The 13,081-nt window shown below is 42.6% G+C and overlaps 1 protein-coding gene across 12 annotated transcripts in view; it reads right to left on the reverse strand.

Moving 5' to 3' along the window:
* DOCK10 (dedicator of cytokinesis 10) overlaps positions 1-13,081 on the reverse strand; it is a 268,554-nt gene that overhangs the window by 58,957 nt on the left and 196,516 nt on the right. For all 12 annotated transcript variants that reach the window (XM_053215871.1, XM_027049213.2, XM_053215870.1 and 9 more), the window contains exons 23-27: positions 11,216-11,308; positions 10,659-10,777; positions 8,334-8,403; positions 4,827-4,940; positions 1,189-1,260 (exon numbers count right to left, since the gene is read on the reverse strand). In XM_053215871.1, coding sequence (XP_053071846.1) covers positions 1,189-1,260; positions 4,827-4,940; positions 8,334-8,403; positions 10,659-10,777; positions 11,216-11,308 — 468 coding nt within the window. The remainder of the gene's footprint in view (positions 1-1,188; positions 1,261-4,826; positions 4,941-8,333; positions 8,404-10,658; positions 10,778-11,215; positions 11,309-13,081) is intronic.

The raw sequence follows: 13,081 nt of genomic DNA on the forward strand, positions 1-13,081 counted from the left end.
AAGGGTCCACGCTAAAATTCTGCTAATGTAGATCCACTGGTTTCAAAGATCCACCTGACAGTCATTTATACATTTGCCTGGTGCAAATGTATAATTGGTATTGACATAATTGGCATTTGGACTGACCTCACACTGGATGCTTGGCCCGTGGTAAAAGGCCAAGTGGAAACCCCCAACACTGCCCCTTCCTGACCAAGAGTGTAAACAAAGACAATATCACTATTCACCGCCAGCTCCACCCCAAGCAATATTCTGATTTATTCTCTTGGTGGCAGAAGGGGGGTGGTTTACCTACTGTGAGAGTACAGAGAAATCTGTGTGGAACTCAGGAGATCAATCCACTTGAGTGCTTCTTGGTCCTCTTACCCAATTATAACTATGAATGATCTGTGTAGAGTATGATGACCAGAGGCTGAGACCGCTCTGGACCAGTTTGAATGAGGGCTTGGGTCACACCACAGATAAGCCACCAAGACCTTCAGAGCTGCTGGCTGAGGGTGAGTGGAATCAAAGGAGAGGATGGAGATGATGAGAATCATGTGGCGCCCTGAGACATACTGCCATAACAGGAGCTTCCGCTGATCCCACTAGCCTCCCTCTTGTAAACTTCCTTTCAGGAAGCGAGGCCCATGGGAACTGCAGAAGGGCAGATTCAGGAGCATGTGCTATGCATAACACAAACCATGGACTATGGCAGCCATGGATGAGCACAGCTCAGCTGTTCTTTCGAGACAAAATCTACCGGGAAGAACGCCAAGCGCTCATGCCAAGCCCATGGTCTCCCAAGGCTCTCCAAGTTCATAACTGAGCTTGCAGAGATACCACAAGCAGACCATCTGCCCCACGCAGGACTCTTCTAATGAACATTCTCCGCTCTCAGAATGCCCATTGGCCCAGCTAAAAACTTCTCACTGCCGAGCTCTTTCTGGCCAGCCCTCTTTCCTTCCTTCTCCTTCCACAGGTGTCAGATCTTCCTGGTCTTGGTCTTCCTTCCTATCCTTTTGCACCTCTAATTCTGTCCTGGCATCTGCTTCTGAAGGACCTGTACTGACGCACACAATCGTTTCTCCCACTTAAAAAGCAACGGACACAGATCGCTAAGGTTCACAAAGCAAATAAAAATGGAACTAACGAGGGCGTATTCATCAGCACAATTGTTGGACTGTGTTGCATTACCTATGTTCTTACCTGAATTTTATTTGTGTCAATCAAGTGCTGTGCCATTGATTTGAGGATAATTGCAAAGAAGAACCAAGAATGCTGTTAGGAAAAGAAAAGACAGCAAGAAATTTATTACGTGATAGTAAAATAACAATGATTTTGTCCTTTAAAACACGTAATGTTGTAAAGTCTTTATTTTAAAATGTGTTCTTTGAAACGAAATGAATCAGAACAATAAAATATCTCCATTAGGTTAGGACGATCGTTATCAAAATTCCAGTGGTGAAAGTAAATGCCAGACATTTCAGCAGCTTAATCATCTTAAAGAATGTTTGCACTAAAACAAGATACTGGTTTACTGGATGCGGCTGATTAGACAGCAATCTCATGAAATATTTATTCATGGAGTGTTCTATTTGTTTCAGTTACGCAAAACTAAAGAAAACGTTTTATATTAAAATATATCAACGTGGGCCTCTCCTTAGCATTTCCAGGGCCAGAGGCAAAAGTAAAGATGAAAGCCACATGGCGAAACATCTAAAAGTTTGAAGTCAAGCTAACAAAGTGTTAAATTAAGTGTGTTTGATTCCCCTAACTTCATGTCAAATAGAACTTCACGTCAACTTGGAGCGCTGGGCCAGAATGTGGGGGCACAGACAGAGCAGGTCCTTGGCCTAACCCCTCTTCTTGCCCGACGTTCTGTCCCATACCGGGACGGACCACCTGCCCACATGGGACTGTCAAGCCTGCATAAGACACTGCTGTCCACGAACTCTCTCCCACTTCAAACTGCTCCCTCCGTAGGTCTAGTTTTCCTCGGGCATCAAGATCTCCCCTCTGAAGGGTGGACGTAGGAAAGAGGCCGTCAGCGGGCCTAAGATTAAGCTGATAAGCCCTTAAGGTGGGAGGCTCCTGGGAATCCTTTTGGTCCAGAGGGGGAGGTAGGGGCTCCCAGTGGCCATTTCTCTTGGCTCCTCTCCCACCTCTTCCTCTGGGGAGGGGTGCAGCTGGAGAAGACCAAAACGTGTCCTAGGATGAAGGTCCCCTTTTCTCGGGTCTAAGGGTCATACTTACCCCAGACACAAAAAGTGTATGTTGTATATGTACAGTTAAGACTATACCTCCCTGGTCCTTTTCCCCTTCCATTTTATCCACCACTGATAACAATTTTGAATTCTGTGCTAATTATTCCCTTGCTTTACTTCAAAGTTTTGCTACCAATAGTATACACTGAAGCACAATTTAGTTTTTGCCTGCCGCTGAACGCCACAGAAACGGAATCATCCGGTGCATATTGTCCGATGACTGCTTTTTTCATTCAAGAAATCCTGTCCTGAGGTCCATCTACGTTGACTCATTTAGCTGGAAGTCCATCACATACACAACCCCAATTTACTTCTCTGGTCTACCATCGAGGGGCACGTGAATTAGATCCACTTTAGGCTGGTACACACAACACTGCTAAGAGCTTCTGAGTCCACGGTCCTGACTCTAGACGTCTGACTGAGATGAGGGACAAAGGAGGTCTGTGTTCGAACAAGGCAGCTCTCGATTTACGAAGGGGTCGTTTCTTAGTAAACTTGATATTGGAAATGGAATTCATGTTGTCAGAAATAACAATACAAGGCACACTGTTACCATTCCGTTTCCCCATCGTGTCCAAAATGATATTTTTAACGATATGCCAAGTGTCCCTACATTTGCCTCTTAAGGCAGCTGAGGCCTATCAAGCTCTACCCCTTAGCAGTCTCGTCTGCTTCTGCTGTTTACCTAGAGGCCACCAGGACTAATGGAATTAGGCCCTTGGTCTCAGTTTCTGTCTGATAACAGAAGTCTCGCCTTCTTGCCCTCTATTGTCTGTAGGTACCACATAGTCCATTTTGCATTCTTACATCCCACTGCTTCTTATCTCCCGACACACCTTCTGGAAGGCATGGCCCAACATCACCAAAATCTCCTGAAGACGTAATTTCTCCGAACATTCCCTTGACCTTGTCTTTTAACTGAGCGCGGACTCTCCCTACAGAACCCTGCTTCTCTGGCAGGCACCTCTCCCCCCGCCACCCCGAGCACCCTGATACCACCCTCACTCCACCCCTGCTAGAGTGGATTCTCTCTTTACACAGCCATCAGGGTGCCCCTTTAAACTCAGGTCAGCTTGCATCTCTCCCCTGCTCACAACCCTCTAAAGGCTCTCAAATTTGCAGTAGCCCGCAAGGCCTTAGGCTACCTGCCAACCAGTGCTCCCCACTCCCGCCCTCCTCCTTTCTTCTTCGCTGACTTGGCTCCAGCCACACTGGCCTCTCTGCCATCCTTCTGGAACACCAGGCAGGCCGCTGCCTTGCGATTTTATACATGAGTCCCCTCTACCTTTACTGTTCTCCAAGCACCCACGTGGCCAGTTCCCCAACTTCCTTTGCACTTTTTGCTCAAGTATCGCCTTCTGCGTGAGTTCTATCCTCACCATTCTATTTAAACTGCCAACCTCACTCTGTACCCCCAGCGTTCCCGATTCCCCTTACCTGCTGGATATTTTTTTTCCCCCATACCACTTCTCACCTTCTAACACACAATTTAATTATTTTGGTTCTGAAGTCTGTAGTTGCTCATTTTCATCCCCCAGCAGAATGCAAGCTTCCCAAGGGCAGAGGTCTTTATTCTATCCTCTGATGTCTGCCGAATGCTAAGGCTGGTGCCTGTCCTGTGGGGGGTGGGGCACTCGGAGCAGTTTTGTTGCGTAAACAGAATGAATATACTCATAAGACTAATTTAAACAAACTGCTTGGCCTAGAATAATTTGAGTTTAGGGAACTCATGTTGAGGTTTATTGATCCCACCTTCTCTTTCCAGCTACCTGCTGATCAATCATCCATCTGTCAAGTCATGATAGAAAATTAATTTAGCTGGGGACTAAATCCATGCTTCTATAATAATGTAGAGTTATCTCTTTATAAGCTTCTCACCGTCTTTTCTTTTTGCTTTTTTAAAAAAGTTTATTTATTTATTTTGATACAGAGAGAGCGACAACATGAGCAGGGGAGGGGCACGGAGAGAGGGAGAGAGAGGGAACCCCAAGCAGGCTCTGAACTGCCAGCAGGACTTAAACTCACGAACTGCGAGAAGACGACCTGAGCCAAAACCAAGAGTTGGGTGTTCAACTGACTGAGCCACCCAGGCGGCCCACGCCACCTCTGCTTTATGTACCACGAATGCATGTGTTTTTCAACATTCTAGGGTCAAACAGTGGTGGCTCTGTCCGCTTCCTGTCTGTTGTCAGTGTATTCATTAGGACAGCATTAACCCTTCTGTTGGTACATTTCCTCTTACTATCCCTAAAAACCCAACAAACTTTATTTTTGCTACAGTTAGCATTTTTGAGTGTTTCGGATTATTAACGGTCATTCGTTTTTGTCTTTAGGCCAAAGGACTTAACTTGGGCCTATTCTAGCTCTGTTCTTTTGACACAGATCTCTTGTGCTTAATGGTTTTATATGGGGCAGTTTCAATATGGCGTTTATGCTAGAAACTGTAAGAGAAATGACCTATGAAAATCGATGAGTCCCATCACCTTCCGGGAGTGGGAGCAAGCCAGCCCTGGTGCTAACAGTGAAACTTGACAACATTTATTGTTAAATGTTAAATTTAATTTCATTTAAATTCTTTACCTTGAGGACATGCTTTACTGTTGGGGTGTCATTGGATTTCAAAAGACCAGTCACATTTTTAGCCAGCTCCTCATGTATAGTTCTCTCCTTGCATGCCCTGGTCTTGAACACGAACTGAAGAAAATCCAAAAAGGGAAAAAAGTTAAAGACTTAAAAAAACAAAACAAAACAGAAAACCGGAGTTTCCACAGTTATGTTACACGAATAACTCATATCTCAAAATTATCTGCTCATGCCAGATTTCGTCATGAAATAAATGAAGGCCCAATGATAAGAGGAGTATACAACTGTTCCTATTTAGGGCTTTGCACAGGTAGGGCTTGGCTCACCTGAGCTCTCCTTGAAACTCTTTGTGTAGAAATCAAAAGAGAGTCAGAGAGAAATTTAGCAGGTTCAAGGAAACACGGAGGGCTTTGACCCACCTACTTAGGACACATTTCCCCTTCTCCTTCCTTCCACTGGTAACAGGTGGCATGGTAGCATTTCTTCATCCTGAAAGGGTAGAGCACCCACTCAAATAGCCAAGTGGGGAAGTAGGTGCCTTCCAGAGGCCAGTACGTGAGCTCCCCACATGCCCAGGTTCTATCATGTCACGCTCAGACACAGCTATCAAAGGGTTCATGAACATCGGCCATCAGTAGGATAACAAATGTTGCTTACTTTTTTTCTCTCAAAAGACTGGTTTTGGTATGCACTTCTGAGCGCATGAGATGGTTTTTAGTTTTCAGGATCCCTTCATAGATTTTAAGGGTATCAGTACCAATTTATGCACATATGTTAAATATAAAATGCTCATCACTGAATTGTAACATTTTACTTATGAGTAGGGTTAGCCTCAAGGAAGGTCATTTCTCCACAATATTCACCCCTCAGCCTTCGCTATCGTCAAGAGTGGAGGCAGGCAAGAAACCCAAAGCAAAGGAACATTCACATTTGGATCTATCATTATTTATTTGAACTTTGCAGCTCATTGTCACCTAAGTGGCCCTGATGGAGGCTGACTTCTCTGAGCTCATCCCAGAGGAGAAAGACAAAGCTAAGAGATGCATGGAACTAGCTAAAATCCAGAGTAGTACGATTTTTTTTCCTTCATGAATTACCACTCATGTGAGGGTAATATCACTCCCAACTACCTGGTCCTATGCCCTGTTATTTGGCCTCAACAGCATTACAACTAGCCCTGGGATATTCTTATTTTAAAATTTTGGCTGGAACATGTCAGTGCCATGAATTGCCATAACCCATGGCATTTAATTAGATTGGCTTTAGACACCCATCTTTGAAAAAGACATGGTGTATGTGTGTGCATTTTGGATATTGTAGATGGGGTGAGTTAGCAGCATTTAGCACCACTGAACTTGAAATGGTGTTTAGTTTGCTTCTGAATATACACAAGTTCCATTGAATAGCACATCTTTCAAAGATATAAAAGCATATATTGGCATCGGCCCATCAGTTTTCATTACGCACCTAGGTATGGGGCTTAATATCTATCTGCATGTTAAGAAATTCTTTTTTCCCACCGAGGATAAAAAAAAAAAATGAGACTCCTTGGTCAAGGTCAGACAGTCAACCATGTATTGCAACAGGAGTCCAATAACAGAATCATAGAGCTGGATATTCATCTGGTTCATCCTTCTCACTTCACAGGAGTAAAAATGAGGTCAAGAGAGGCTGATTGTTCTAGTTAACTATTTAACCTCGACTAGGATCTAATTTCCCACTTGCTAGTTTAGTGTTCTTTCTAGAGTAAAATTACTGTTGATACTATTTATTAGGGTGTGCTCGCTGTAGGTATGTGAAAGTATTTTATAAAATATCTTTAGGAATTGTTATCAGCTTGGAATTCTACTTAGGTATATTCCTGAATTTCATCCACTTCAAAGCAAACTAAGTAGGCAGTCTCCTGTATTACAAAATCAAATGGTCTCATCAGGAGATTTCAAACATCCTGGTCAAAAATAAAGACCATATCAGGATGCCTTCCCATATAGCTTTCCAAGAGCATCACAGAATGAGTCTGAGAGCTGACTTATAAGGGACTTGCCTTGGCTGTCACAAAAATAGTCACAACATCATGGGTTCTTAATGTAATTTTCAATGATCCCATTGGAACAAGGCAAATACTTGTGTTGAGATGGAGATGCCTTTGTGTAATAAGGACTGGGGAACTGTTTTCTTCTTAGCCCCTTTGGAGATTGAAATGGAAAACTCAGGGTAAGCACTGAGAGAGTGAAAGTCCTGTAGATGATTTCTGTTGAACGTAAATTCATCAATACCTGCTCAAAGTACACTATGATTCTGTCTCAGAGAACAAACTAAAAAAAGAATTTGTAGGTCGAACTGGCTTTCCACAACTGAAATGTACATATTATTGGGCAAAATTATACAATAGGGAAATAACTGTGAAGTGGCTGACTATTTTTGGCATATGGACTATTGTAAGGAAGGGAACAAGTCATACTTAGGTATTTGGGGAGATTATCTAACATTTCTGGCAGGTAGAAAATATGCAGATCTAAAACCGCCATGAACAAATTCCTCACCGATGGTATCACAGAGGGGTTCCCTCCAGAATGAAATTTCACAGGAAGTTTTGTTTTTGTCTTTTACACATTTCTAGCACAACTGCCCTCCCCCCCAATTCTTCTCTAGTCACCTTTCTAGACACCTAAATTATATAAGTATATGTCCATTTGTATATATTAATGGAATAAATTCTTTTAATTAAAAAAGGTCTGTGTCTCAAAAAGATTTAATCGTATGCATTAAAAAAAATAGAAATTTAGCTCCTTTATGCATTAGAAAGCAATATGAGGCACTCTTATTCATGTCTGGATGGATTCTTTCTTTTCATTCAAGAAGATGACATTTAGGCAGGAACTCTAATGTGCAAACATCATCACAAGTTCACTGGCATTAAGTCACAGGCCAACGGGAAATGAGAATATGAACATGTCCGAGTGAACACTTGGCGAAGGAGGGCTGGAGGAAGCAGTGCACAATGACGGAATGGGCTAGTGGATCATGCCCGAGGATAAAGGACTTAACATACCAGAAGCAGGTACAAATATACAGTAACTGGGAAAATGAAATAATGCCTGAGAAAACAATAAAAAGAGCTAAGAAAACATTACAGAAGAAACACAGAGCATTCAACAAGCCAACAGGAAAAATATTCCTTAAATATACACAGGAATTGCATTTATTTGTAATGTTGACTTCAAAAGGGCAATACTTTTTCATTTTCTCTTCTCTTTCTTTGCTCTTCCTCCCCGTATAAATCTTCATTTGCACAGGTACATGTTATTTATATAGTTAAAGAGCACGTCTGGGTTATCAATGCGAAGAGATGGGGTTCTAAGTAGCTAAGGGGAATGCTTGATATTACCGAGGGGAAGCCCCATCCAGCTAACGGGAGAAACTTCCTACTTGTTGCAGACAGGAAATGAGACAAACCACACAGCACAAGGGGATATGCCCAGTGTTCAAGTGTCGATTTCATACCTTAATGTACGACTGGATGGAGTGGTCCAGCTGTTCCTCATGGCACTTGGCCACGATGTCGGTCAGAACCCTGGAAAAACAAAACTTCAGTGGCCTTTCTGGAGAAAGCGGGAAAATACCACTTGGGTTGTCACTGGTATGTTCCATAAACTGGGTATTTAATAGATACTGAATGAACGCATGGACCAATTTCAGATACCTCCTCTCATCCCCCAATACGGGATATTTAATATCCCTATTACCTATTAACTATTTCCAACCCTGAAATCTCGAAACACTAAGATAGAAGTAATATCTTACGGCTGCACTGTCCCACTGGAGACTTCTATGGCTTGCCCGTTTGAAGACACTGCCTTCTTGGAAAAGGGATCAGTTTTAGTACCTGATTAAAACTCAAGACGTTTAACTTCCAATTGATTATCATAGTCCATTTAAGAGGACCTTTCCTTTCAACACAGAGGTGCTACACATGTTTTTGCGGAAAGCGATGAGGTTAAGATTCAGGGTTTTGTTTTTTTTATTTCCCTCCTTAGCTGCTGAGTTTCTAATAGCAGCAGTGGTGTGGGCTGATTGTTTTCACATGCATACCTCCAGTTGCTCTATGGCTGTGACTGATGTTTTAGAATGTCTCACATTTTCAACAGATCTATCCGCCGAAATATTGAGAAGTCTTGTCAACAAAGACCCATATATTCATACTGGAAAGAGCCTCAACTGAAGGTACAGTTGGGAACTGGGTCCAGAACTGGCTCTCATGGAACGATTAGGCATTAATTTTTCAGAGCTTCAGGGCTCTACTTTAAAAATGAAAATGAAGAGGGACGCCTGGGTGGCTTAGTCAATTGAGCGTCCGACTTCAGCTCAGGTCATGATCTCGCGGTTTGTGAGTTCGAGCCCCGTGTCAGGCTCTGTGCTGACGGCTCAGAGCCTGAAGCCTGCTTCAGATTCTGTGTCTCCCTCTCTCTCTGCCCCTCCCCCACTTGTGCTCTGTCTCTCTCTGTCTATCAAAAATAAATAAAATGTAAAAAAAAAAAATTAAAAAAAAAATGAAAGCGAAGATAAAAACAGAGAGGGAGGCAAACCATAAGGGACTCTTAAATACAGAGAACAAACAGGGTTGCTGGAGGGGAGCAGGGTGGGGGGATGGGTTAAATGGGAGATGGACATTAAGGAGGGCACTTGTTGGGATGAGCACTGGGTGTCATATGTAAGTGATGAGTCACCTGGTTCTACTCCCGAAACCAATATGACACTGTATATTAATTAACTTGCATTTAAATATGTAAATTAAAAAATAAAAATGAGGCTAAAAACCCTCATTCTGGAAGAGGTTAATAATATGCTTATGAGTTAGGAAAGTTCTGGACACATTTCAATGTTAATAGCAATTTTTCTTCCTAGAATTCTGTGACTAATATTTTTAAAACACTGAACATTAGAAATATATGATCCTTTAACTAACTTAAAACGGTATCTTTATGGAGAGGAAATTATGATTGTCAGAGTCATTAGACAGATTAGTAATGTTGGAAGAATGTAGCATAGACAAATTTAAAGTGAGAACAATTTAAGAAAAATCTTAAAAAAAGTCTAGGGTGAATGCAAAATGGTACAGCTACTCCGGAAAACAATTCAGTGTTTTCTTAAAAGCTACACGTGCAATTATCATATGACCCAGCAATTGCATTGGCTATTAATCTGAAAAATAAAATCTTGTGTTCACCTAGAATCTACAAAAAACTGGAAAAATCCCCAGCTCTCCTTCATATCTCTATCTATCTATCTATCTATCTATCTATCTATCTATCTATCTATCTAAAATTTTAACAGATTAGTAGTTACCAGGGATGGGGTGGGGATGTGATGTGATATGATGGAAGTAACTGTGGCTATAAAAAGGCAACATGAGGGATTCCCGGGTGATGGAAATTGTTCTGTATCCTCATTCCATCAATGTCAATATCCTGGTGGTGATACTGTGTTACAGTTTTGCAAGATGTTGCCATTGGTAAACTGGGTAAAGGGAACATGGGGTCTCTCTGCATTATTTCTTATGACTGAATGCAAATCTCTAATTATCTCTAAACAAAAAGCTTAATGATAAAACAGAAGAAAGAGTAAAAAAAAAAAGAGGTCTAAAACTTTATCCAAATGATACTAACAAATGACTTGAAAGCAAGAAGTCAAGAGTGATAAATACTTAAGATTTGAGATCTGTGTTCAAATGAAACGCAGGCACATGCGAGTAGTGGTCATTCTCTTGCAATCAGTTTGGTGCAACCACGGACTGGAAGATCTCTTCTCCTGAGACCGTGTGATAGATACCTGGTCACGGCTGTACTTATTTCGTCTTCCTCGCTCTGTACCAGCACCTTGAACAGCTGATTCAAGATTATAGGCAGAAAACTCATGATTGTGTGAATCTTTTCCACATTCAGTAAGTTCTGTGTAAATTGGTAGGAAAAAAAAAAAAGGCACCGATGAATTTTAAGGCACATTCTGCTGCTGTTTTTTTAGAACTCAAATATGAACGCTGTAGCTCACCTTCCTTTGGCTTTATTCTTCATTGCATTTGGCAAGGGCACACAGGCATGGGGGTGATGTTGCAAGGGCACTTTATATAATTACTTAATTTAAAATCAACTGATTCTGATTTTCAACCATTTTTCTTTTGGAAAAAACCCCTGATCTCTGCTAGTTTTTTAAGCAACACACAAAAACCAGGCACTGAGACATAACCATTTACTCTCTGAAATTGATAAGGCATCTAAAAATCTTCAAGGGCAGTAACCTCTTAGTTTGCTACTCGCTGGAAACCGGAAAGACCCCTTTCCCCCATTTCTACCTTGGAGACACTGAAACTGTTTGCAGGTCACTGTTACCTTACAAGAGCGGATGAAATTCGAGGTAGGCGACTGAGACATATCTTTCTCCCTTTTTTGGCACTGTCGGAAAAACGCGCTCACGTGGGGATCCTGAATCAGGAAAGAAAGCGTTTATTTCCGGTGACGCAATCATGGCGATGGGCGGTGCGAGTATTTCTGTAGAACCGACGCATCAATGAGCAGGTACTTTATCAAGGATTGAGAATGAACGCTTTCGTTTCCGCTAGACATTCTGGCACACTGAAGGCTCTGCCTGGACCACCAAGCCTGCTTTCTCTCTTATTTCTTCCTCATAGGTATGTTTTCCTTCTCAGCCACATGACAGTGACTGGAGAAGCACTTTCCTTGGCTCTGTTCCCCTCATCATTTAATTTAATTTAATTTTAATTTTTAAATGTTTTTGTTTATTTTTGAGGAGAGAGAGAGAGAGAGAGAGAGGGAGAGAGAGCAGAGAGAGGGAGACAGAGAATCCAAAGCAGGTTCCAGGCTCTGAGCTGTCAGCACAGAGCCCAATGCGGGGCTCGAACTCATGAACCGTGAGATCATGAGCTGAGTGGAAGTCGGATGCTTAACCGACTGAGCCACCCAGGTGCCCCCTTTTTAAATTGCCTTCTTGCATCTTCCTGGTTTTTCCACAGACTTCTAGATAGTTTTCTTACATATTTCTTAACACACAAGAGAGGATGTACTCTTAAGATGCAGAGGGACATTTGCAGGCTTAAAATGTCTGAGCTAATAAAAAATGAGGCAGTTCACACTAACCTGATGAGATAAAAATGACTTGGACCCTTTGTTATGGGGGGAATTATGTTCTCCCACAATCCATACATTGAAGTCCTAACTTCCACTAACTCAGAATGTAGCTATATTTAAATTGTTTTTAATTTTTATTTCTGAGACAGAGAGAGACAGAACGTGAGCTGGGAGGGACAGAGAGAGAGGGAGACACAGGATCCGAAGCAGGCTCTAGGCTCCGAACGGTTAGCACAGAGCCCGATGCGGGGCTTGAACTCACAAACCGTGAGATCGTGACCTGAGCTGAAGTCAGATGCTTAACCGACTGAGCCACCCAGGCGCCCCAGAATGTAACCGTATTTAAAGATAAGCTCTTTAGAGAGACAATTATAAATTTAAAAATGAGGCAGTTAGGGTGGACCTAATCCAGTATGATTGATGTCTCTATAAAAGAGGAGATCTGGACCCAGAGACAGACACCAGATGTGTGTTGGCACACAGGGAAAGACCACGAGGGGACCCAGCAAGAAGGTGACCACCTATGCACCAAGCAGAGAGGCCTCAGAAGAAACAAACCTTGCTGACACCTCGATACTGGACTTCCAGCCTCCAGAACCGTGAGAACATAAATTTCTGTGGTTTAGGCTGCCCAGTCTGTGGTGTTTTGTTACCGCAGCCACAGCAAACTAATACATCCTTTCATGCTATTTCCTGAAGAAGGTGGCAGCTTGGAGATTCTCTAAGTTCTGAGCTGAGGTCAGAGTTATACAGTCAGAAAGCGAGACACAGAATTTTAGTGAAGATACACATTCTGGATGTGTATCTGGATGTATCTGTTGATTCTAGAAGCGCATCTGTGACTTGGGTTTCCCTCAGGGTTCCCTCTGGTGTGCATGTGTGTGTGTGTGATACTTTCAGTTTCACTTCATTTATTCATCTATTGGACAATCACTTACTGCAAGCTGACTCTGTGCCAGGCCCTTGGCAGGTGCGGAGGATGGAGTGGAGGGCCAGGAAAACCCAGTCCCTTCCATTACGCCAGGGAGACTGGCACCATACCACAATTTCAACACATAGCTACTTGGTCACAGTTAGGTAAGTGCTTCACAGGAAAGCAGGGTGCCATAT

The sequence above is a fragment of the Acinonyx jubatus genome, chromosome C1 (assembly GCF_027475565.1).
Source record: "Acinonyx jubatus isolate Ajub_Pintada_27869175 chromosome C1, VMU_Ajub_asm_v1.0, whole genome shotgun sequence".
Taxonomy (NCBI): Eukaryota; Metazoa; Chordata; class Mammalia; order Carnivora; family Felidae; genus Acinonyx; species Acinonyx jubatus.